General features: G+C 44.0%; 1 protein-coding gene across 4 annotated transcripts in view; it reads left to right on the forward strand.

Annotated features, from left to right (window-relative positions):
- The first annotated feature begins 958 nt into the window (after positions 1-958).
- PIR (pirin) overlaps positions 959-26,187 on the forward strand; it is a 51,223-nt gene continuing 25,994 nt past the window's right edge. Inside the window, exons 1-7 of one of the 4 annotated variants that reach the window (XM_069945462.1) lie at positions 1,349-1,637; positions 3,448-3,496; positions 3,590-3,737; positions 10,845-10,937; positions 20,108-20,191; positions 20,376-20,582; positions 25,340-25,424. In XM_069945462.1, the coding sequence (XP_069801563.1) occupies positions 3,624-3,737; positions 10,845-10,937; positions 20,108-20,191; positions 20,376-20,582; positions 25,340-25,424 (583 nt within the window). In that variant the 5' untranslated portion in view covers positions 1,349-1,637; positions 3,448-3,496; positions 3,590-3,623. Of the gene's footprint in view, positions 1,036-1,344; positions 1,638-3,447; positions 3,738-10,844; positions 10,938-20,107; positions 20,192-20,375; positions 20,583-25,339; positions 25,425-26,187 lie in introns of those variants that run through there. The other 3 variants (XM_069945464.1, XM_069945461.1, XM_069945463.1) reach the window with 3 other exon arrangements.

Raw genomic sequence — 26,187 nt, forward strand, 5'->3', positions numbered from 1 at the left:
CAGGCAATAACATAGTAATGTCCCTATGGTGGGACAGTAAAATAGAAGTATAAAAAAAACAACTGATAAAGTAAATATAGCCCACAATGCAATAATAAATACTGGGGGAAAAAAGTACACATATTTAGTATCACCGCGTTTGTAACAACGCTGGCAATAATATCATCACATGATTAAACCAGCACGGTGACCGCAGAAAATTATAAATTATAAAAATATAAAAATGCTAATTTTGTCATTTTTTTTCATGAAATGTCAGCATTTTTCACAAGAAAGTTCTACGGATATTGGCTAAAACTTACCACTAACCTAAAGTACAATACGTCACAATAATTTTGATGCCTGCGTGCGATCTTATAGGTGCTCATTCTACTTAGGCTGGGTTCACACTACGTTTTTGCAATCCGTGTTTCCATTGACTTCTATTATAAAAAGAAACGGATCAAAACGGATCCGTATTTTTTTTTAACGGACACAAAAATGAGGTCGACCACGTTTTTGTGTACGCTAAGAAAAATCAGTTTTCATCCGTTTATGGGAGTGAATGGAAAAACGGATCAAAACAGATGCACCCAGTTGCATCCGTTGTTTCATCAGTTTTTTTACAAAAAAATGGATGAGAAAAACGGATTGCAAAAACGTAGTGTGAACCCAGCCTTACCAGATAATTTGCAAATAATAAAATTTCCTAAAAAACAAACAAACAAAAACACAATCTCAGAATCGCATGGATAAGTTATAGCATCTCGTATATACACTGACGTATATATTAGATTATGGTTATTAGATACCAAAAGCCAAAGTCATGAAAGAGTTAAGCGTCTTTATTATAAAGGTGACTTCCATGTGACACTGTAACTATTCTGTGTACAATCTGGTTTCACTTCTGTATGTGGCTACTTGGTTACCATAGTAACTGTGAACCTTGCCCTCTCTCTGATTAGTTCCTTTGCCTGTCAGTCAGTAAGAGGCGGGACTTCCTGTTCTCAGAAGGGGCTGCAGCTTCTGCTCACTGTTTACACTGGGGTCACACAGGTACTGCGTCCTGACAGATGTGTGAATGGTAGCATGGCTTTCAGGGAGTGTTCTCTGCCTATGTATCTGTACTGTGCATATGAGAGGTTTGGAAAGGAAAGTGTTAATCTAGAGCCCTTAAAGTGAAGGCGGAGTCCCTTCGAGGATGTTTGTTTAACTGGTTCTATACCAGTTGTTGTTACCATAGTGCATGGGTAGGGAACCTTGGCTCTCCAGCTGTTGCAAAACTACAACTCCCATCATGCCTGGACAGCCTTTGGCTGTCCAGGCATGATGGGAGTTGTAGTTTTGCAACAGCTGGAGAGCCAAGGTTCCCTATCCCTGCCATAGTAGATGATGAGTGTGTTTTATCCTGACATAACCCCCGCCCCATAAGCCGCCCATACCCCTGCCACTCCTACTGGCATCTTGTGAATGGTGCCCACAGGGAAGGCAGGGACTGTCAGCCTAATTCTATGTGGGACTCGCTGACACCTTCACTACGGTGCAGATTTTCTGCTGAATCATGGTGAGCGTGTCCTCCCAGGCTTTATAGGAGGCTGCCGCATCTGCTTCTCACCAGTCAGTGTACAAGACGCCTTCCCCGGGAGACAGGAGCCCAGGTAGGCTGCAGATCTCTATTTCGCTTTCTATATCACGCATTCATCTTACAGCACCTTTAAGCGACTTTGTTTCTTAGATGAAACTTTTATCTGGATTCCATTAACGATTTGTTATTTACCGGGGTTCCCGTCTCCGTAACCGGAGCACTTTTAGGTTTTATGTAACATGCACCAGTGTTGATTGCAACAACGTCCGCGACATTTGGCAGATATCTCTAATACTTTCACACCTGTTCTCACTTGTCATACATGAGCTTCTCCGCCACAATAGAAACATCAGTAATCTCAAGCCTCGCCCTCACGCTGGGTTCACGTGCGGCAATAAGGTGATGCACTGGGTTTGGCTGAAAAAAGACTGACGGAAATACTGTGTGTGAACATAGCCTTATGTATCAGCAACAGCAGCTCCCTGTGAATGGTCGTTGTTTAGCACTACCTATGGCCGGATGCAATGAACATGATCATTCATTCCAGACATAGGTAGCGGTAAACAATGGCCGTTCATGCAGAATCGACGTTGTTTATACAGTGTGGGAACACTGATTAAAAATCAAACTCCACTACAAAACACAAGGCAGTTTTTTAACCCAATTCTTAGGGTATGTGCACACTACAGAAATCATGCGGATAACTTGCAGCGAATTCCCTGCACGTTCCCGCTTGACTCTCTGCCCGTCCCATAGACCCCATTACTTCAACGTCTGTAGTTAAACAATGGCCGTTGTTCAATACATTGCGTGAAACAACGGCCGTCATGTGCATTGACTCCAGTGCAAATCATTGCATTATGAAAAGAACTGCAGCTTGTTTCATAAAAAGTGTGAACATAGCTTTAAATCTACAGTATATCACATCTATTTATGTTGTGGATCTGCTGTGGATTTTTACCATTTATGTTAATGGGGAAGTAAAAATCTGTAAATAAAAATAAAAAATCCACAACATTGGACATCTACAAAATAATATTGGGGGGGTATATAAGTGCCGCTGTGGATATATTGTATTTGTGAAAATCTCACAGCCTTTTCATTCCCTGTGTTCCTACCAGTATCCCCCTAACACACCCCTTTATATATTACAGATACACCTTAAGGCCATGTTCACACGCTGCAGCGGCCATCTCATTAATGTTCATGTCATTAATTCATGGCTGTTATTTAGCGAACAGCGGCCGTTATTTTACGTTGCTTACACATAGATCCTTTCACCAGCTTTTCAATTAAATTCAATGGACCTTTTAAAAGTAGCTTCACCCAAAAGAGCCATCATCAAATAACGGCGGTTAAAAATTGTTGTGTGAACATAGCTTAAATTCTGCTTGATGCCTGCAATAACGGACGATGTGCTACTGAACGGACTTCGGGACTCCGGACATGATCATTCATGATTCAAAACTGTTTTTGCACGAAGCGTAGAAACTTTTTGGACCTTGGCGCTGTTTCAGTCTGGCAGTGCAAACATTTTGACTGTTTCTAAGTTTGACGCTGAATTGTGGTCCATAGCACATTGTCCGTGCACAGACCCTGATTGCGGAACATGTGAATGCCCCCATAGGGTGCGTTAACACTACGGATTCTGTTGCTCGCCCCCTCCCCCAGCTCCAGCTTGACACTCCGCCCGTGCCAAAGACTCTATTCTGTGCTCGGGCAGATTCCGCCTTTTGCCCAAAGAATGGACATGTCAGTAACTAATATGGTTTGGATCACTGTTTCCTGGCTAGGTTCCCCTTTAAATGTAGAACTGGCGTGAAACTATTGCTCCCTTTGGAAAACCTTCCTTCCTTTTAACATTTCATTTTTTTTCCATTTAGTAAAGAAAACAAAGCGGAGAACTTTGAGTATCCTGCCTTACCCTCTCATGTGTGTTCGAGCTTGGTGGTTTTTGTTAGTGTGTACGGTATTTGGAGACCAGACGCTGAATCCTCCAGCTGAATCTTTTGGTGCCTGTTACAGATCGCAGCATCCAGGACCAGATTCGGACTCGTGTATGCTGTCTCAAGTTGCCAGAATGGCCAGCAGAAACGTGACAAAGGTCGTCTGCAGTGTAGAGCAGTCAGAGGGGGTCGGAGCCCGTGTCCGGAGGAGCATTGGCCGATCAGAGGTAGGAAATGTGTTTTTGGCCGGTCACATGGCACATCGCAGGCATGGAGAAATACTTGCTTGTTATTTTTTGTCCTGCTGCCTGTCATATATTTAGAACATCCAGACATCTTCTTTAATATTTCCACTTTTTGTTATATATTCAAATATAACGGTCCAAAAGGCCACTATTTTGGCCTGCATTGGGCTGATGTAACTTTGTGGATATGCTGCACGTGTGCATACAGAACACAATACATAGCCCCTAAAAATGGCAAACCGATCACAACCCTCAATCAGAGGTTCTGCTGAAGGGTAGATGGCTTTCACTCTTTCCTGACAATGCATTGTAATAATGACTTTACCTAAATTACCTGTTTTATAATGACTTTACCTTTAATTACCTGTTAGAATTGTCCTGTGAAACATTTCAACCCATCTATAACGCAAGCCTCGTCTGACCTGTTTTACAGTCTGGCACAAAAATTCCCTTAAAGGGAATGTGTCACCTAAATTTTCTTTTACTGATTAGAGTCAAATACTAAAAATTGGTCTTTTATTCTAATCTGTTTCTATTTTCTGACTTAATTTTTATTTTATTTTACTTTTTGTACATTGTTATGGGGGCTGCCATATTGGGCTGTTCTTAACAGCATTTAGTGACATGCTTTACAGCAAGACTCATGGACATAGATGACAATGGGCAGTACCTGTCCCCTTAAGATAAATGTAAAACATTACTGAGCGCACTCTGTGACCTGTCAAGAGGTCATTTCACAGGGAGCTGCTATTGTCTCCTCGATCTACTGGTGTCACATGACACTGCAAAGCTGTACAGATCACTTTACTGCAGCCTCCTCTTATTACCACAACAGGAAGTCTCAGCTTAGTTAAAGCTCCAGTGATGAGAATAAAAAATGCAAGATATCAGGATTATTTTATAATGTAGATAGAAAAATGGAAAATTAGAAAAAATATGTTTACCATAAAAACCTTATTTATACAGTAAGGGTCCTATTCCACAGGCAGAGCAGGGCCCGATCACCGATGTAAACAAGCGCTGATCTGCTAGATCGGTGCTCGTTTACTGTGCCTATTCTACGGCCCCAGATGATCGTTAAGCGAGGGCTGCAGGGACATCGTTGCAGATGTCCTTGCAGCCCTTGCTTCATACATTACCTGTCCGGGCTGCAGGTCTTCTCCTTCTTCCTCCCGGTCCCGCACCGCAGCAGCTTCCGAGCGGGGCTGTCTGAACTGACAGACCGCTCAGCCAATCACTGGCCGCGGCGGTTCCGGCCAGTGATTGGCTGAGCGGGCTGTCTGTTCAGACAGCCCCGCTCCAAAGCTGCAGCGGCGCGGGACCCCGGGAGAAGAAAAAGACCTGCAGCCCGGACAGGTAATGTATGATGCTGCTGAAATCGTCGGTCGCCGCCGCGCACTGCTATTCCACCGTAGCGATGCGCTGGTGGCGAACAATGATTTTAGGTTTGAACCTAAGTGAACGATCAGCTGATGACACGATCATTGGCTGATCGTTCTCCCTATTCCATGGAGCAATAATTCGGCCGATAATCGCTCCGTGGAATAGGCCCCTAAGCCATTTTCTGATTACATATTCCCTTTAAGCTAAAAAAACAAGCAATGATAATCCATAGTGACCAGACACTGCATAATGTAACAAATATACGATAATTTTCTACTTCTAGAAAAGTGTTAATATTATACCAGTAACATCTAGTCCCCTGCAGTTCTGCATAATGAACTTAGATTACAGAGAACCCTATGGTGGCCTCGGTCGATTTGAGTAGAACCTTTTGGGATTTGCATTTTGATGATATAGATAGATGAGACCGGGCTGAATGTGCCCACTGTTATGTATTACTGTCATAGTACATGTTCAGTAATCTGCTTACAATTACATCTTTGTCAGACTGTTCTCATATGATAGAAGTAAATCCTGACTTGAATAGATACAGTGTGTGGTTGATACATATGAAATACCTTATAAAAGGGGCAGTATGCAGAACATTGCCTTAAGCAATTGAGTGTTAGAAATTATTCAGTCACTACTTATATATGCCTCCCTGCCCCGCTCCCATAGCGATGAACTGGCCCACTCCCGGATGGCTTGCTCCATTGATTATCATTAGAAGGTGTGGGGCGGGCAGTGCTCCAAACGATCTTACCGGACTACTACTTACAGCACCGGAATGGCGCCAAGGATGAGGGTAAGAGACATAGCTTCTCCTGCGCAATAGGGGGCTATCAGCAGGTAAGGTTCATCTCAGAGCCATCTTTCCCATTGGGCAGAGTAGGCGGCTGCCTGGGGGCCCATGACTCATAGGGGGCCCCTCTGCCACTGGGGTGACACCAGCCCTGCAGATACCCCCTGTGCCCAGGTAGCTGCCGTAAGTAGAGGGATAACGAACTGTAGTTGGTCACTGTGGGTGGCAGATGAGTGGTGACGCGTACTGTACAGGAGCAGGGAATCCCAAGGTAATTACATCTCTTGTAGGTACATTCCGTTATGTTCCGGTACACCCAGTTTCCCCACCCACAATCATAAACGTATCCTTTGCTGTTGATAGGTGAGATAGTAAGACTTGGTACACATATGTCCGGTGTGCCACACATAGGACGGCACCTATGCCAGATCACTGGATTAGTGGGGATGAGCTGTAACTGGTAGCTAAAGCCACTGTATGTTGTTTCTCTCTAGCACATGGAAATGGTTTCTACAACAATGGACGACAGACAGAAGCGCAGCGTGTAGAAAGAGAAAAAAATTTTGGTGTGAACGCTCTCAGGTCAGCAATGTTCCTGGAGGCTTCACTGTTTGACACTTCATGGGTCAATTACTGGCTGTACAGTATCACAATTCTTAACCCCTTCATGTCCACAATACGTGTATATATGTGTGTGTGTATATATATATATATATATATATATATATATTAGTGTATATATATATATGCCTGCTGATGATGCCCCGTGCAGTAGGAACGCGTATAAATGTACCTGACTGTGAGAGGGCTTAATGCTGATCACTTTCCCTGACAGGCAGGGTTATAATACTTACCTCCTACTATCATTTCTATGTTTGTGCCAAGGGAGGCAACACCCACCCAGCTTTCAAGTTTTTCAAGAAAGTTTAGGCACAAGGTTATGTATGTGTGTTTGTGTGTGTGTGTGTCCTAAGGGTGAATTTATGGCATCTTTTTCAAAAAATTATATTATTTTCCACCTCTGTCCTTGCATTGGACCTGGCTTTTGTGCAAATAATCATGTCATACTGTATGTTAGCAGAATAGCATTTCCATACAGGTGCACATTAACAATGCTATGGCCAGAAGCAGAAGCACACAATGATGATGCGCTGTGTGCACTAGCTCAGACTGTCCATTCCTCAGTATGGCCCCAGCTCCATTTAGCAGTAAAATCTCATCTTCCAGTACTGCTGTATGTAGCTTCTGTATGTCCTGCTGGAAGTGGTATATTCTCTCCAGTCTGACACAGTGCTCTCTGCTGCCACCTCTGGACTGTTCCTGACAGATCCAGACATGTGAATGCAGCCCTAGGGTGGGTTCAGACTACGGAATCCGAGCGGATTGGTGTAAAGTGAAACTGGCTCAGTTGCCCCTAGCAACCAATCAGATTCCACCTTTCATTTCTCACAGACTCTTTGGAAAATGAAAGGTGGAATCTGATTTGGAAAATGAAAGGTGGAATCTGATTGGCTGCCTCAAAAAGATTTATTAAACTGGTGTAAAGTTAAACTGGCTCAGTTGCCCCTAGCAACCAATCATATTCCATCTTTTATTTTTTAAAGAATCTGTGAGGAATGTAAGGTGGAATCTGATTGGTTGCTAGGGGCAACTGAGCCAGTTTCACGTTACACCAGTTTGATAAATCTCCCTCTTGTGCGTAAGGCCGATCATAAACTTCCATTGACCTCCAGCTAACATCCGTTTTTTCACTAATTTAGGGCAGTGTGAAGCCGGCCTGTAACACACTAGCATGTATCTTGTATCAGTACTACAGGGTATCCTCAGTGGGGGAAACACAATGAATAAAAAATAAGCCGCTTTCTAAAGTAAACCAGTGATTCATGGGTTTGGAACGTTCCTCCTGTTATGTTCAACAAGGACGACTATTATGGGTGATTGTGTTTGGATTATTGGACCTCCTGCCAAATTCGCCTACAATAGTTTGTTGACTCTAGAGAGATCAAGCCGGGGCACGGTGACTGGCAAACCTAGCCGAACTCAATCAGCAGCAGAACAACAGGAATGAGAGAAGATCAAATGCCAGCCTTATGGGGGGGGGTACTATTAGGATATAGTCACACATGGCAGACTTGTGGCAGAAACATCTGCAGGACATAGTCAGCTCTATTCATCTGAATGGCTTGTTTTAGTGACGAATACAAGGATTTCTGTAAATCTGGTGCTTGTGACTATATCCTTACTGTGTCTTGTCTAAAATATATATATAAACGCTGTCAGCGCTCATTGCAGCGAACAGTTGAGTACAGGGGTGGCCGTGGGGAGCTGCGGGGGAGGGCTGCCTGGGTGATCGCTTGATCATGGAGGATAGCGGCGGTCTCCTGCCGCTGCTCCTATTCCACGGGGTGACGGCAGCAGATCGCTGCTATCATAGTCGTTTGTCTTTCAACATGTTGAAAGACAAACAACGGCAACGATCAGCCGACATCGCTAGTTGCCCTCTATTACACAGGATGATTATCGTCAGTAACGGCTGAATACGTCCGATAATCGTCCCGTGTAATAGGACCTTTAGTCCTTCACTGCCAATAATCATCCCCTTAAAGGGAACTTGCCACCAAGACAATGCTATTTAATCTGTCACCATGATGTTATAGAGCAGGAAGAGATGAGCAGATTGATATATATTTTTTTTGGAAAAGATTCAGTATAACTTGTAACTTTTTGATTAAAATCTCTGATCATTCTGGCTTTAGAAGTCTAGTGGGCGGAGTCACTCAATGGACTGGACTCTTTATCATGGAAAGATCACATATTTCCATCAATAAATTACAACTTATACTGAATCTTTTCCCATAAAATTATATGTCAATCCGCTCATCTCCTTTTGCTCTATAATATGATGCTTATAGCTTAAAGAGGTAGTGCGGCGCTAAGAAATTATTAACAAAATAACACACATTACAAAGTTATGCAACTTTGTTATGTATGTGAATGGCCCCCTTCCCCGTGTCCCACCACCCCCACCCTTGGACCCGGAAGTGTATGTAATCTTCGGGAGGCCGGCCGACCCGCTCCTGCTGTCCCTCATGCCGGCCCCCCCTCTGCCGTGTCATAACTGTGCTCAGCCGCGATTGGCTGAGCATAAAGGGTTCTTGGTAATCACAGAAATGCACAAAGCACTTCAATTACTCTATATGCATTATTGAGTGGAGCAAGGCTGTGGAGTCGGTAAGCCACAGCTCCGACTCCTGAATTTTACCAGGAACGATTCAAACTCCGAATCCCCACTCCGACTCCTGCTCCTTCATAAATGGCCGGTCATATACCAGGGGAGTTATTTATCACACTGGCTCAGCAGCTTCTCCCTAATGTCCTACATGATCCTGGGGCGACTTCTGAGGGAATAAGGAAAGATATAAAGCAGCTTCTCCTGTGTGTGCAGTGGATGCAGCCAGTCTCCAGCCTCCATGTCCTGAACTACTCACAACTAGACTAGATAGAGCAGTTGGTCTTTTCCGGCTGACAGTCTTCTATTTTTCTAACTAAATATTCACCGTACACACAGAAACACTGCTAACTGCCAGATCACTGTAATATAGAGGTCAGACATAGTGATATAGAGAGGGATCAGACATAGTGATATAGAGAGGGATCAGACATAGTGATATAGAGAGGGATCAGACATAGTGATATAGAGAGGGGTCACACATAGTGATATAGAGAGGGGTCACACATAGTGATATAGAGAGGGGTCACACATAGTGATATAGAGAGGGGTCACACATAGTGATATAGAGAGGGGTCACACATAGTGATATAGAGAGGGGTCACACATAGTGATATAGAGAGGGGTCACACATAGTGATATAGAGGGGTCACACATAGTGATATAGAGAGGGGTCACACATAGTGATATAGAGGGGTCACTGTGGGTGTGGGCCATAGCACACACAAGCAGCCTGCTGCAGCCATAGTACATGCACACAGATACACAGCCTGCTGCAGCCATAGCACATACACACACACAGCCTGCAGCAGCTATAGCACACATACACAGCCTGCTGCAGCCATAGCACACACATACGCAGCCTGCTGCAGCCATAGCACGCACACACACACACACACACACACACACACACACATAGATGCAGCCATAGAACACTGAAGAAAAACACCACACTGAGGACTGAGGTTACTGCTACACTACTTATGTCTCCTCCTCCTCCTCTATATTACACAGGATATCTTCATATTACACTGCTGCTCATATACAATCATCCAGCATTCAGGAAGAGAACAGCACAGATCTCCCCCCACACACAATGGACTCTTCCAGCTCAGAAACAAACTGCCAAATAGTGATCGACTACATCTCCCCGACCACCCTTATGTAATAGGGCCAGTGTCCTACTAGAATGTAGCTCATAATATATATTGATGAGCAAAACTTATAAAATTCATTTCAAAACTTATTTCTTAATTGCTCTAGGATTTATTTTAAAGCTGCAATCGGAGTCTGTACATTTTTTCCGACTAGCTCTGACCAGCCAAAACTAGCTCTGACCACGACTTTGACTCCACAGCCCTGGTGTGTAGCCAGCAGATGGAGCCAGAGTACTATGTAATCTAATACTCTGCTTTGTTATCACTTCTTCATCTGTATAGTAACCAGTGATGTATGTGATTTTATAAAAATAATTTTATTACATTTGTGCAATAAAGATGAAGTGTTTTTTTACTTGATTGTGGTGTTGATCAATTTGTAGGATATATAACCTAAAAATAAGGTTAGCCACTTATTTAGTGTTTAAAAAATTCTTCAGTTTTACATTTTCCAGAGATATTTTTTTACATTTTTCTAGTCGTAACATTCCACTAACTGTCCTCATTTTGTATTTTAGCTGAAAAATTTGGATCCATTCCTGATGCTGGATGAGTTTAAAGGGGGCAGACCAGCTGGCTTCCCGGACCACCCTCACAGGGGATTTGAAACAGTAAGAAATACCTAAGAGTACAACTAATAGTATGATACTCATGTTAAAGCTGTAATTTTAGATTTTTATGTCATTATACGAGACAGCGTTCCATCCTTCTAACATGGCTCCTGCTCCTGTCACCCATGCCAAGAGGATGATTTTGCCTGGAAAGCCATTGGTGTTATAGGGGACTATTCAGATTAATGGTGGTCCAGATTGGGGGCTGCTCACAAAGCATGCCTGTCTGTCCTAGCTCACAAAAGGGGTTTAGAGTGAGAAACCAATTTATAGTGCTGATGTCACTTTAAAAACTTTTGACATGTCAGAGGTCTTGATCCGTCAGTTGATCTCTGCCTCACTCCAGCAGACGGGCTCCATAGACGATGGCCCGATCACCAATGTAAATGTCACTTACTGAGCCTATACACAGCTCGACTATAAGGCTGTGTGTGTGTATACAAATGTCCATGCAGACCTTGCCTTTATTGTAAAATAAGAAATCTTATACTTACCTGTCTACGCTTCTGCCAGGAAGAGACTGGGGAGTGTGGGCAGGTAAGTATAAACTTTATTAATTTCTTTACACAGTCACCAGCCGTTAGCCGTGCATTACTATTACACATAGTGATGCGCAGTCAGCAGCCAATGGTTTTTAGGCAGGACCAAAAGACGCGATCAGCCGATGATTGTTGTCATCAGCTGAACGTTGTTTTTATTATACAGAGCGATAATCTACAGAATCGGCCTGATGACCAGCAGTTTATTGCTGCGTGTAATAGAGCCCTTACAATGGAGCCTGCTTCAGGCCATGTTCCCACTCTCTTAGAGACTGGACGTTCCGTGACCCGGTCGGGTCAGCCAGTGTCAAAAAAGATCGCCCCGGCCGGTACTGCAGATCTTTACTGCCACTGAATTTGGATGCAGGCGCATCCGTGCGCACCCGCATATGGATTCCCCGCCGCTCAAAATGTACAGAAACACTGTCTCTGCTGTCTCCATGTCGCCATCTCTCTGTATGTGATATTACTGCAGCCAGGGCCCAACATCTACATGCTAAACCAGATGGGTATTTCCCTCTCACACAGTGATGGCTTATTGCTGAAATATGCCATCACTTTATAGTCCAATCTGTGGGACCCCCCTCTGACACTGAGAAAGGGGAGGTTGTAGCATTACACCAACACTGTGGGCAATTTAGTTGGCCACCCAGCTGTAAATGGAACTGCTGCCAGTCCCATTCACCTCCATTATACAGCACAGCTGATCAGGAAAAGATTGAGAAGGGGCCACACTACCAAACCAACAAAGATCAGACCCAGACGCCACTTTAAAGAGGTAGACCACAGACAAAAAAAAACCCACCATGTGCCAGAGATTTCTAACGGACTTCTATTTAAAAAAAATCCAGTCTTCCAGTACTTATTAGCTGCTGTATGTCCTGCAGGAAGTAGTATATTCCTTCCAGTCTGACACAGTGCTATCTGCTGCCCCCTCTGTCCATGTCAGGAACTGTCCAGAGCAGCAACAAATCCCCATAGATAACCTTTCTCTTTAATACTATGCCATCACAGATGGGAATATCTATTTAACTCTAGGCTTCCTAAAGATACTGTATATTCACACACAGTATTTTTGCTCAGTATTTTGCAACCAAAACCAGGAGTGGATTGAAAACACAGAAAGGCTCTGTTCACACACTGTTGAAATTTAGTGGATGGCCGCCATTTACCGGCAAATAACAGCCATTGTTTTAAAATAACAGCAATTATTTGCCGATAAATGGCGGCCATCTACTACATTTCAGCAGTGTGTGAGCATAGCCTTTCAGTATTTTCAATCCACTCCTAGTTTTGGATGCAAAATACTGACCAAAATACTGAGCAAAAATTCTGTTTGGGAACATAGCCAAATACTAAGGTCTAAAACTACACATCTCCCTGACTATGGGGACCACAGTGTTACAAAGCGCAAAGAGAATGCAACATCGCCACCTAGTGGGAATAATGCTACTAACAATATGACCAAAGGAAAAAAAAATAAGCAGCAATGCAATACAGACAAAGCAAATCCTTACAAAAAAACAAACATCAGAAATAGCTGATGAAAGCTGTAAATCCCTTTCTTTGTAGAGGACAGGAGTACTTGGGTGCAATATAAAACTCCTAAGGGAACCGTGTATCCTTGCACTAAGTATTGTTTCAAATTACAATGATCTAGGAAATAAACTGTTGTATATTGAAAATAAACATATTGAAAAATATAGATTTCTTAAAGGAGTAATTCTTTCAAATGAACTGGTCTCAGCAAGTGCCAGAGATTTCTAATTTACTTTTGTTAAAAAAACCCTCCAGTTTTCCTGTACTTATCAGCTGCTGTATGCCCTGTATGAAGTGGTGTTTTCTTTCCAGTCTGACACGGGGCTCTCTGCTGCCACCTCTGTCCATGTCAGGAACTGTCCAAAGCAAGAGAGATTTTCTTTGGGGATTTGCTACTACTCTGGACAGTTCCTGACAAGGACAGAGGTGGCAGCAGAGAGCACTGTGTCAGACTGGAGAGAATACACCACTTCCTGCAGGACATACAACAGCTGATAAGTACTGGAAGACTTAATATTTTTAAACAGAAGTAAATTACAAATCTCTGGCACTTTCTTCATAACCTTTCAAAACTAGTTTATTTAAAAGAAATAAAAAATCCCTTTAAAGTCACTGTCCTTTAAAGAGTAACTGTCATTAAAAAAAAAACTTTTGAATGCACTCACCAGGTGATATTTTGCTAATTTATTGTGGTGCAACAAACATCAGATACAAGGAGGACGCGTTTCGACACACTCTAAGCTGATGAGGCCTCATAGACCTATATTGACAAAATTAGCTGAAGTGACACCCGCTGTGATCAATAACTTTTGACGTGCCTGATGACACATCAAGGTGGGATTTTTTTATGACCGGTACTTTTTAGCTTATACTATAGAGCATTTGTGTATTCCCATGTGATGCAGCTTTAGGCTATGTTCACACTACATAAGTTCCGCCGAAATCACGGTCGTTGTACAACGGCCATGATTTCTGCGGTACTTACATAGTGCTGCAGGCTGAGGGAATCCCGGACGAAGTGTATACACCTAGTATACACTCCGGCCAGGATCCCTGGCGGCGCCGCGAGAAACTGACATGCCCGTTTTCTGCGGCCGCTATTCACTGAATAGCGGCCACAGAATACCCTGTCAGTGCACACTGTGGAGCGAGTGGCTCCAGCCGCACGCTCTATTGTTTGCAGTGGGGAGTTCTGATGCAGACGCACACTGATGCGCTCGCATCAGAACTCTGCGGCGCTAAAGATCATCTTTGATGATCTTTTCTGAGACTGGCCGTTCCGTGACTCGGCCGGGTCAAGGAACGGCCGGTAGCTTAGCAAATGTGAACATGGCCTTAGCCTGGATGGACTCTCTTCTTGAGCTTTGTGCATATAAACCCTTAGGGGATGATCAACATTGCCAGGAGAGGGCTGCTGGAAACAAAATCCAAAATAGAGGAATACTCCCAGGATAAGGTCCTGCCGCAGAATCCAAAAAGTAACCGTGAAAAATAATAGAGATAAAACCTGGCCCTGTCACACAATGTCTCCACCGGTAAATGTATAAAAGAATGGTTTATTAATAACTGTATTCAAAGCATGAACTGTATTGTTTTTTTCTGCTTTATTTGTATTGGTTTATGTGTATGCTATGAACACGCTTACTATTAAAACCATTCTCTTATCCATTTACCTGAAATTTTGCGGCAGCGCCAGGTTTTATATCCAATATTTTTCACTGTTAATTTCCGGACCACCATCTAACACTTATCCCCTTAATAAATAATGAAATAAAGAGGACCAGGTTATACCATGGTACTTACCACCTCAGTAAGCCACCAGCTTCACTATTAAAAAGTAAAATAACGGTTGTAATCAAATGTCGACTCTTGAAGTGCTTTGTATTTTTCCCTTTCAGACTGCAATCTCAGACATGATCACTAGAGGGCACCGATAGACTGCTAGATATTATATTTTACTATGTACAATATAGGCCTTTTTTTAATCAGAAGTAAGCAATGCTAATAACTTTATTCTAAGCGGCTATAGTTTACTGTGCTAGCGTATAAGGCTTTTATCATTTATTTAGCGGTGTTGTTGCCTGGATATAAGATGATTATAACCAGTGGCGGAACTACCGCCGTAGCAACGGTAGCGGTTGCTACGGGGCCCGCCGCATCAAGGGGCCCGGCCCGGCCAGCTAGTCCTTGTGTCCTCTCAGAGTTCAGTTTCTCCCCGGTTAGGCCACCCGGGGAGAAACTGTCTGGACTCTGTATTTGAACTATGGACGGGCCCGCACCTACCCGTACGTACGGGGCCCGCCCCGGCATCTGTCCCCGCCTCTGTCCCCGCGGCCGCCTCTCACGTAGCTTAGTCCCCGGGGCGGCGGGCCGCCTCCGAAGTCACTGCTGAGCCGTCTCCTCCCCCACGTAAGTGCACGCACGCACGCACTCACGCAGGTCCTTTCTGCTGTGCCGTACCGTGGGGGAGGGGGCGGAGTCACAGGCGCCATTATTGAGGCGGACTGACGGAGAGCAAGTGACTTGGGCCCCAGAGGTATCCCTGCTGCTGCAGCTGCTGAATAGCTGCCTGTCACTGTGTGTGTGTGTGGGGGGGGAATGATGATGATGATGGGGGGCAGGGGGGGAATGATGATGGGGGCAGGGGGGGAATGATGATGATGATGGGGGGGGGGCAGGGGGGGAAAGATGATGATGATGGGGGGGCAGGGGGGAATGATGATGATGATGATGGGGGGGCAGGGGGGGAAATATGATGATGATGGGGGGGCAGGGGGGGAAAGATGATGATGGGAGGGGGCAGGGGGGAATGATGATGATGATGGGGGGGAAAGATGATGATGATGGGGGGCGGGGGGAAAGATGATGATGATGGGGGGGGGCAGGGGGGAATGATGATGGGGGGGCAGGGGGGGAAAGATGATGATGGGGGGCAGGGGGGGAAAGATGATGATGATGGGGGGGCAAGGGGGGAAAGATGATGATGGGGGGCAGGGGGGGAATGATGATGGGGGGCAGGGGGGGAATGATGATAATGATGGGGGGGCAGGGGGGGAATGATGATGATGATGGGGGGGCAGGGGGGGAATGATGATGATGATGATGATGGGGGGGCAAGGGGGGAAAGATGATGATGGGGGGCAGGGGGGGAATGATGATGATGATGATGGGGGGGCGGGGGGGGGAATGATGATGATGATGATGATGGGGGGCGGGGGGGGGGAATGATGATGATGATGATGGGGGGGCAGGGGGGGAAAGATGATGATGATGATGATGGGGGGCAGGGGGGGAAAGATGATGATGATGGGGGGCAGGGGGGGAATGATGATGATGATGGGGGGCAGGGGGGGAAAGATGATGATGATGGGGGGCAGGGGGGGAATGATGATGATGATGGGGGGGCAGAGGGGGAAAGATGATGATGACGGGGGGGCAGGGGGGGAATGATGATGATAATGGGGGGGCCAGGGGGGAATGATGATGATAGGGGGGGAATGATGATGATGATGGGGGGCAGGAGGGGGAATGATGATGATGGGGGGGCGGGGGTTGGAATGATGATGATAATGGGGGGGCAAGGGCTGGAATGATGATTATGATGATGATGATGATGGGGGGGGGGGGAATAATGATGATGATTATGATCCCAGGCCCTAATAAGATGCAGGCCAAAATCATGGGGGGGGGGGGGGGGGAATGATGATGATAGGGGGGAATGATGATGATGATGGGGGGCAGGAGGGGGAATGATGATGATGGGGGGGCGGGGGTTGGAATGATGATGATAATGGGGGGGCCAGGGGGGAATGATGATGATAGGGGGGGAATGATGATGATGATGGGGGGCAAAAACGCAGTGTGAACCCAGCCTAATCCGTTCCGGGACCGCGCTTGTAATCCAAATCCACTCTTATACCAAAGCACATTTTCCCATAAGAAATCACTGATATGCAGACAATTGGTTCCTCACCCAAAAAATATTTTTTTTATTCTGAATAATATGTAGAACAGATGAAACAAACATTTAGAAACAGCAGAATATGTGATATATATATATATATATATATATATGTGAAGTTATTGTAGAGTATAGCAATCAGCATGTGGAGTATAATGTATAGTAACTGTATAACCCTGATAACACTGCAGCTGGATATTTGATATATAAGTTACTGTACAGTATAGCAATCAGCATGTGGAGTATAATGTATAGTAACTGTATAACCCTGATAACACAGCAGCTGGATATGTGATATATAAGTTACTGTACAGTATAGCAATCAGCATGTGGTGTATAATGTATAGTAACTGCATAACCCTGATAACACAGCAGCTGGATATGGGATATATAAGTTACTGTACAGTATAGCAATCAGCATGTGGAGTATAATGTATAGTAACTGTATAACCCTGATAACACAGCAGCTGGATATGTGATATATAAGTTACTGTACAGTATAGCAGCATGTGGTGTATAATGTATAGTAACTGTATAACCCTGATAACACAGCAGCTGGATATGTGATATATAAGTTACTGTACAGTATAGCAATCAGCATGTGGTGTATAATGTATAGTAAGGGCATATACCTGATAACACAGCAGCTGGATATGTGATATATAAGTTACTGTACAGTATAGCAATCAGCATGTGGTGTATAATGTATAGTAACTGTATAACCCTGATAACACAGCAGCAGTTTGTAGATACAGGATAGAACTGCAGATCCCCATAATGTAGTAGTGTAGTACAACAGGCTAGAATAGAGAAGCAGGGCTTCTGTCAGAGGTCTGTGTGGTCACATGACAGCAATGGGGAAGGGGGTGTGTTCAGCATGGACCAATCAGGAAGTGAGAATCACAGAGCTGTGCAGGACCACAGTGACAGAAACTTTATATATGGCAGTGTAAATGGCTGAGTGTAAGTGCAGGCACATTATAGCAGCAGTGTATATAGCTGAGTGTATATGCAGGCACATTATAGCAGCAGTATGTATACAGTAGCTGAGTGTAAGTGCAGGCACATTATAGCAGCAGTGTATATAGCTGAGTGTATATGCAGGCACATTATAGCAGCAGTGTGTATAGCTGAGTGTAAGTGCAGGCACATTATAGCAGGAATGGAGAGGATGGAAAACACAAGGGCTGACAGAGACTGCAGGGAGCATGAAGGAATGAGCAGGGCACATAGGGGCACATACATGCAGCGCTCTCTGTCCGGGGAGAGAGGGGTTACAGCTATGGAGAGATTACCCCCACGGTCCTGTCCCCTGATGTAAGCCCCAGCCTGAAGTGGATCTGCTATGATTTGGAAGGTGAGGGAGACTTCCGGGGTCAGAGTACAGAGCTGTAGACCCCGCTATGCAGACCATGACCCTCCCCCACTCCCCCTCCCACACAGTACAGGGGGCTCTTACACCAAAACAATGCTCTTAATCCAAGTTTTAATTTTGAAAGACTGTGAGCTTTTAAACCAAGTTACTCTTAAACCAAGTTACTCTTAAACCAAGGTACCACTGTGTATACAGTGTTGCAGTAGATTTATAGTTTCTGACACTCTTGGGCACACTCAGTTGGAACCACATGGTGTTTACCTGGAGACATGCTTGTAAGGTTTATCATGATATAAAGCATTGTCTGAGATTTCATCATAGTAATACATATTGGAATTCCATGGACAGAACTGGGATGTGACATGTAAATGATGCCTGCAGTAGTCTGTCTGCATATGATCTCATATATTACAGTGATGGCAGTGCCACAGGAGCACATAGCATTGTCACATGCATCGGGACTGTACACAGAGTGCACTCATAAGCACCCAGTCCATAATCAGTGGGGGTCTTAATAGTCAGACCCTGACCAATCAAAACTTTTGACATGTCTCTGTGAAATGTTAAAAGTTTGTTGTTGTTTTTTTTTTAATTTTTTTTTTTTACTAATGTTAGGGACACTTTTTAAGCTGCCTTGTCTTTGGCCTGGCTGCAACTTAAAGGGGTACTGTGGCGAAATTCTTTTTCTTTCAAATCAGCTGGTCTCAATGTTATATAGATTTGTAATTTATTTCTATTTAAAAATCTTCAGTCTTTCAGTACTTATCAGCTGCTGTATGTCCTGTAGGAAGTGGTGTATTCTTTCCAGTCTGACACAGTGCTCTCTGCTGTCACCTCTGTCCATGTCAGGAACTGTCCAGCAGGAGCAATTCCCTATAGAAAACCTCTCCTGCTCTGGACAGTTCCTGACATGGACAGAGGTGCAGCAGAGAGCACTGTGTCAGACTGGAAAGGATACACTACTTCCTGCAGGACATACAGCAGCTGATAAGTATGGGAAGACTTAAGATTTTTAAATAGAAGTAAATTACAAATCTATATAACTTTCGGCAACCAGTTGATTTTAAAAGACAAATATTTTCGCTGTTAAAGAAGACCCCTTAGCTCTTCTGACCTGTCTAAGTAGCTATTTATATTTTCATGTAACAATATGGTAATATACCACGTTAGAACCCTGTTGTTGTTCCTCCTGGAAATATCTGATGTAAGTGACACCTGGATGTGTAGGGACATCCTAAATTCACAAGGAGAATGGTAGTAATCTAAAATTATCAGTAATGTCTAGTTGTCCCCTTATTCACGGGAAACAGGCCATCTCTCTCCTGACTGGACCTAAAGTGTCTAGAACTAGAAACCCCTATGCTAAATACGGTTGTGTGACAGGAAGAGAGAAAAGGACAGGGTAGACTGTCTTGCAACTGTGATTGGACAACATAACGCTGCAGCTGTACACACAGGAGAGTGAGACCCCTAGTGGCGGGAGCAGAAAATCACAGTTGTTGTGGCACCTGACAGGTACTTTCTGACAGGGAGTAAACAAGTTAGTTACCCCTGTACTGGGACACTACAATTAGTCATCCGATCACTGTCATTATTACACAGGGTAATGGTGTCTTCATCTTGTCCCATGCAGCACGCCCTCAGGCCCTGCAACAGGCATGACAGTGATCAGTACTGGTTGGAGAGTTCTTGTAATTTTGTATAGTGACGTATATCCACAATGGTTTGATAACAAACGTGTAATTGTATTTGTCAGGTATCCTATTTACTGGATGGAGGATCAATGGCACATGAAGACTTTTGTGGGCACGTTGGCAGACTTGACCCCGGAGACTTGCAGGTAATAGGTCAAGCTGTATTATACTTATGGTCTATACAGAACTATGAGTTTCCAGTAAAATGTCCTGAGATTGAGGGGCCTCACTGATACCAGATGAACAGTTTTCCCATCTTTGTCCTCCATGTTACTTACGATCGTCATTCGGTTTTCCTTGTTAATGACGCTTACCTCATCTCCTATTTAGTGGATGACGGCCGGCCGTGGTATTGTCCATGCAGAGATGCCATGTACAGATGAACCAGCACACGGGCTACAACTGTGGGTTAACCTGAGAAGTACTGAGAAGATGATTCCTCCGGAATATCAAGAGCTGAAAAGTGCCGACATTCCCAAACCATCGAAAGATGGAGTAACCGTCACCGTTATTTCTGGAGAGTCAATGGGAGTCAAGGTCAGTTATTTCTCATTGGTTTATATTTAAAGGAGAACTCTCACCTCCCCCGCTCCAGCGCTGGTGCTGGAATCACGCAACTCCAGTCCCCCGCTCCCGAACACTTCTGGGTCTGAGTAGGGACCTGGAATATGACGTGTCACGCCCGCTCAGCTGTCAGCTGCTAAGGTGGGACCCTGCTATGACCACTGACTGGCTGAGCGGGCCTTACACGTGACGTCCCAGGTCCCTACTCGGACTGAGAAGTGTCCAGGACCAGAGCTGTGGGATACCGGCACCCGTGCTGGAGCAAGTAAGGTGAGAGCGTGTTACTTCTTTCATCCTCCCCAGCATTCTACCAAAAATCACCTCAGCCCGGAGTTCTCCTTTAAGAAATTACATTCTTCTTTTATTTTCATTGATTTCAAACTAAACTATTAGAATTAGGTAATTAAAATTTTTTACATTCATGTGCAAGTGGAAATCTGCACACTACTCTATGGTAAATGGTACTATATTACATAAGCAAAATGATGAAAGCCTTTAACCACAGAATAAGTGGTAATGTCAGTATGAAATCTTTATGAGCCAATGGCCCAGGTTTGGTAATCTAGCTGAGTGGACACATTTTTATAGCAACCAATTACACCTCATGGAATATGATTGGTTGCTATCTGTCTAAGGCTAAGTTCACACTACATATAATTTCATTAAACAGCGGCTGTAGTTGCAGTTCTGCAACCACGGCCGTTATTTAATGAAATTACCAATTACATTGATTTCAATGGAATCCCGGCTGGAGTGTATATACTGTGTATACACTCCAGCCGTGATTTCCTGCTGCCTTACACAAAAAACTGACACACATTGAATAGCGGCCGCACAAGACTGACAGTGCAGACAATGTAAAGTGCGGCTCCGGACACACTTTTCATTGTTCGCCATGGTGAATTGGAACGCGGGCACACCCGAATGCGCCCGCATTCCAATTGAAAAGAAATTAAGTTGGTACTGCAGTACCAACCGGGATGAACTTCACTGACACCGCCCTTTCTGTGACACGGCCTTGTCACAGAACGACCCTTATACATTGTGTGAACCCGGCCTAAGACAAAAATGTTATGGATATTTGTTTCAGATAGGGTAAAGAGTTTTGTCCAATGTATGTATGAATTTAATCCACTACTTTCATCATGGTGGTGCGGCTAAACTGTATACACCGAGGTCTGCCAACATGTCAGTAAATCTTTGTGATTGCAAGACTCCTCATCAAATTAGTTCTTCAAAATCACATGACACATGACATATAGTGGGGTGAATAAGTGAAGAAAATCTTCATGTGTATGTGAGCCTTTAAGGATTATCTACTATAGAAAACTCACTTTCAAATACCCTCAGGTTCAGGTGACAAACTCTCAATAATGTGCCGGGACCCAGGTTAGTAATCCACATCATAATATATACAAGGATAGTACAAACATAAATTTATATTAACAACATAACAAATATGCAACCTCCTGTACCCGGAACAACAGCGGGGTATAGCGTCCCACATGTTACGCTGCTGCATAGGAGCATGTCTATGCATTGACATTCGTTTAAATTTTTATTAAGCGCCATGAAATTCTTCCTCTGCTCCTGGTGGCGCTGCAGGGAAATGTAATAGTTGCTGCTGCTGTGATATCCTTATGCACATTACAGTGGCACACCTTGTGGTCAGTTTATTTTTAGGAAACCTTTTTAACAAAATAGTGAAAAATCTACATTACCCTTAAAGGAGAAATCCAGCGAAATTTTTTCATTGAAGTATTGTATTGCCCCCCAAAAGTTACACAAATTACAAATATACACTTATTACGGGAAATGCCCTGCGCTTACTACTGCATCAAGGCTTCACTTCCTGGATAACATGGTGATGTCACTTCCTGGATAACATGGTGATGTCACTTCCTGGATAAAAGGGTGATGTCACGACCTGACTCCCAGAGCTGTGTGGGCTGTGGCTGCTGGAGAGGATGATGGCAGAGGGATGCTCAGTCTCCCTCCAGTGCCCTGTGTCCCTCAGTGTCCCCCGCCATCATCCTCTCCAGCATCCACAGCCCGCACAGCTCTGGGAGTCGGGTCATGACATCACCATGTTAGTCAGGAAGTGACATCACCATGTTATCCAGGAAGTGACATCACCATGTTATCCAGGAAGTGACATCTCCATGTTATCCAGGAAGTGACATCTCCATGTTATCCAGGAAGTGACATCTCCATGTTATCCAGGAAGTGACATCACCATGTTATCCAGGAAGTGACATCACCATGTTATCCAGGAAGTGACATCACCATGTTATCCAGGAAGTGACATCACCATGTTATCCAGGAAGTGAAGCCTTGCTGCAGTAGTAAGTGCAGGGAAAAAAGCACTTTATAAGCATTTTCTGTAATAAGTGTATATCGGTAATTTGTATAACTTCTGGGGGGCAAATGGGCAATCCAATACTTTGATAAAAATTTTCACCGGACTTCTCCTTTAACCTAGCAAGGGTCATGCAATGTACTTGTATGTCACATGGGCATGGACTTTAAAATTTGCAACCTAGCAGGAGCAGGCTGGGTGCCTTGCTGTCAGCGATGGTTTTCTGCTTCTGTCCTCATTTATCAATGTATATTGCGCTCAAAGGATCAGCAACATGTGATCACAACATGCATTATGGTGTGGTAGAGCTGCTGGACTTGCTGGGCTTGTTGTTTCCCCGGAACTGGCTGGGCTTCCTAATGATACCTCATTTACACTGGAAACCCCCACAGGTCTGTTAACATCACATGGAGGGCATATTATGTGCAATAAGTAAATAATATATAGAAGAATTAAACAACAAAACCTTTAAAAAATATACACTACCCATAACAATACAAAATGCCATCATAGCATATGCATTGTCCCTAATAAATCTAAAAAAAAAAAAATTGGAGCCACAAAGTCCTCACTGTTAAACTACTACGTGCCTAAAAATTGCTTAAAGTGTCTGGCGTTAATAAAGTTGCTTTATATCAACCCTATACGATTTAGCAGGATAGAACTATGAAATAATTCATCCGCCATCATCCATACAGCAGCCTCCTTTCATCTCCCCATCTTCAGAAGATCCGCTCATATCAATTTTGTTTTATGTAGAACAAAAAAAAGCAACGCAGACAGCAAGTATGTAAATTGGTACCATGTATAATAAGTGAAAACTCATGTTGGTTGTCTTTCCTTGTTCCTGTTCCAATTATTCATGGTGAAAGAGTCAATGAATGTTTAAGTGGTGACTTATCGCTATACGGAATGTCCAATAAAATATTAGGCACGTCTGCTCCGCCATTGGCTGCATAGGTCTTTAAATCTTTATTGCTTCAGTGCAAAACGCCAGAAATGTCTATATATTTTATGTTTAAATATTTTGCCTTTTTTAACTTTTTTTTATTTTTTATTATGGTTTTTGGTTTTTCTCCCCCATGACCTCTTGACCACGTAAGTGTTCTTTACATGGTGCCTCGTTTTTTTGCTGAGAATGGGGGTTTATCTAGGCCATAGCATGGGCCTAGCCATGTCCTTTCTTGGTCAGACCTATGGATGTTTTTGCATTGGACAATGGTAGAAGGGCATACTCAACAACTTTACAAAGACATTTAAAGGGGAACTATCAGCAAGTTAGACAAATCTAACCTGATAGCCCCTTATAGCGTCCGGGACGCTGAGGAGGAAGCCATGTCTCTTATCTTCCTCTTAGGCGCCGTTCTCGTGCTGTTGGGGTAAACTCCGGGCCGCTATGTCCATTGGTTATCATTAGAAGGGGTGGGTCCGATGACGCTGCAGTGCTCCTAACGGTGCTGCAGAGCAGAGTTTACTCCGACTAACAGACACACTAACACACATACCTTCCTCCTCAGCGTCCCCCGGCTCTATAGGTTAGATTCGTCTAACCTACTGATGGTTCTCCTTTAAACCCCACCTTGGGAACCCCCCAGAAATGGCCAAAAAGTCCTAGTGCAGAAACTGTCCCCTTTTTGCAATCTGGTTCGTAAAATTGCACTGACAAAATTGAAGGTATTGGCAAGTATGCCTAAGGCATTCAGTCAGAGCAACTTTGATTGGTAAGGGTATGTGCACACTAAGGCACTAAGCAAGGAATTTCAGGTGGAGTCTGCACAGCGGGTTCTGCTTAATCTTCTGCCTGTCTTATTGACTCAATGTGATTTCTAAAGTGCAATCTGTGATCCACAGACATATCTATTCCTCAGGCAGATCCGCCGCGCAGACTCCGCTTGAAATTCCTGCACATACCCTAATACTTGGACCGACATCCATGTTGGATTGGGTTTCATCGGAAATGGTTCTAAGGCCCAGAACATGTACACTCCCACTTCTAGTTGCATTACAAACTTTATTGCTATTGCACCCACAAATCATGTCATCAACAAGGTCTAATAGGATTTGTTATGAATAAACCTGTGGGAAATAGTCTCTAATGGCAAAGGATTGTCCTCAACGTCCATTCCAAATGCTACTGTCTTCTACAGAGTTTTTTCCGTCCATTATTGTTTCAGAGCCTTGGCCTACTAGAGGTCCCTGTGATCTGACGAGCCATACTTTATAATAGCTCCTTTGTAAAGGCCACATGCAAGGAAGGGATGGTCACAATGGTCAAAAATGCCATAAATATGAGACCCTTGTCTTTTTCCCTAACAGCTTTACTATTCCAGATATAATTGTACAATGACTAATATATTTTTGCTTATTGCAGTCAAAAGTCTATACAAGGACGCCTACTCTGTTCCTGGATTTCAAACTAAAAAAAGGTTCAAAGTTTACTCAGGCCGTACCCAAAGGTAAGAAAGATTTCTGGAATATGTAATATATTTCTTTCTGGAACAGCTTGAGAATCTTGATCAGTGAGTAGGTTTGGTATAAACCACTATAATATAAAAGTGGACACAACAACATTACACAAGAAAAGATTTCTGGTTGGAAGAGTTGCATCTAGAGATGAGCGAATTAGTTTGACAAAGATTTGGATTTGTCTAAAGTCCCTGCTCCTATACACACTGACAAGGCATAAACTATATGCCTTATTGTTCAATGTGTGTGGCCACAGTTGTAAGCAGCAATGCTGAATGCACCTTCAAGGCATACAATGTATGTTTTACATCTGAGTGAGTGTGCAGAAGCAGGGATGCCTGTCTTTGACAGGTGTCCCTGCTCATGTATGTACTTTCAGTGGTATTTTAAGTCATCTGAGAAAGTAAAGAGCTAGGCCTATCTGCTAAGTGCACAGGGCCAGGGAGTCCTGTTTTTCACAGCAGTCTCTACGTGCACCATCTGTACATCTTGCTATTGCAACATATGTATATGGCAGTTACGATTATACTAAAGCCCCTATTCCACGGGTCGTTTAAAGGAGCAATATCGTTCGTATTCGGCCGATATCGGCCGCTACGAACGATATTCGTCCCGTGGAATAGAGTGCAACGATCAGCCGACATCGTTCATGTCGGCTGATCGTTGCAGTCGCTTGTTTTTCAACATGTTGAAAAACAAGCGACTGATATAGCAGCGATCTGCTGCCGTCGCTCCGTTGAATAGGAGCATTGG

This window comes from Dendropsophus ebraccatus, chromosome 11 (assembly GCF_027789765.1).
Source record: "Dendropsophus ebraccatus isolate aDenEbr1 chromosome 11, aDenEbr1.pat, whole genome shotgun sequence".
NCBI lineage: Eukaryota > Metazoa > Chordata > Amphibia > Anura > Hylidae > Dendropsophus > Dendropsophus ebraccatus.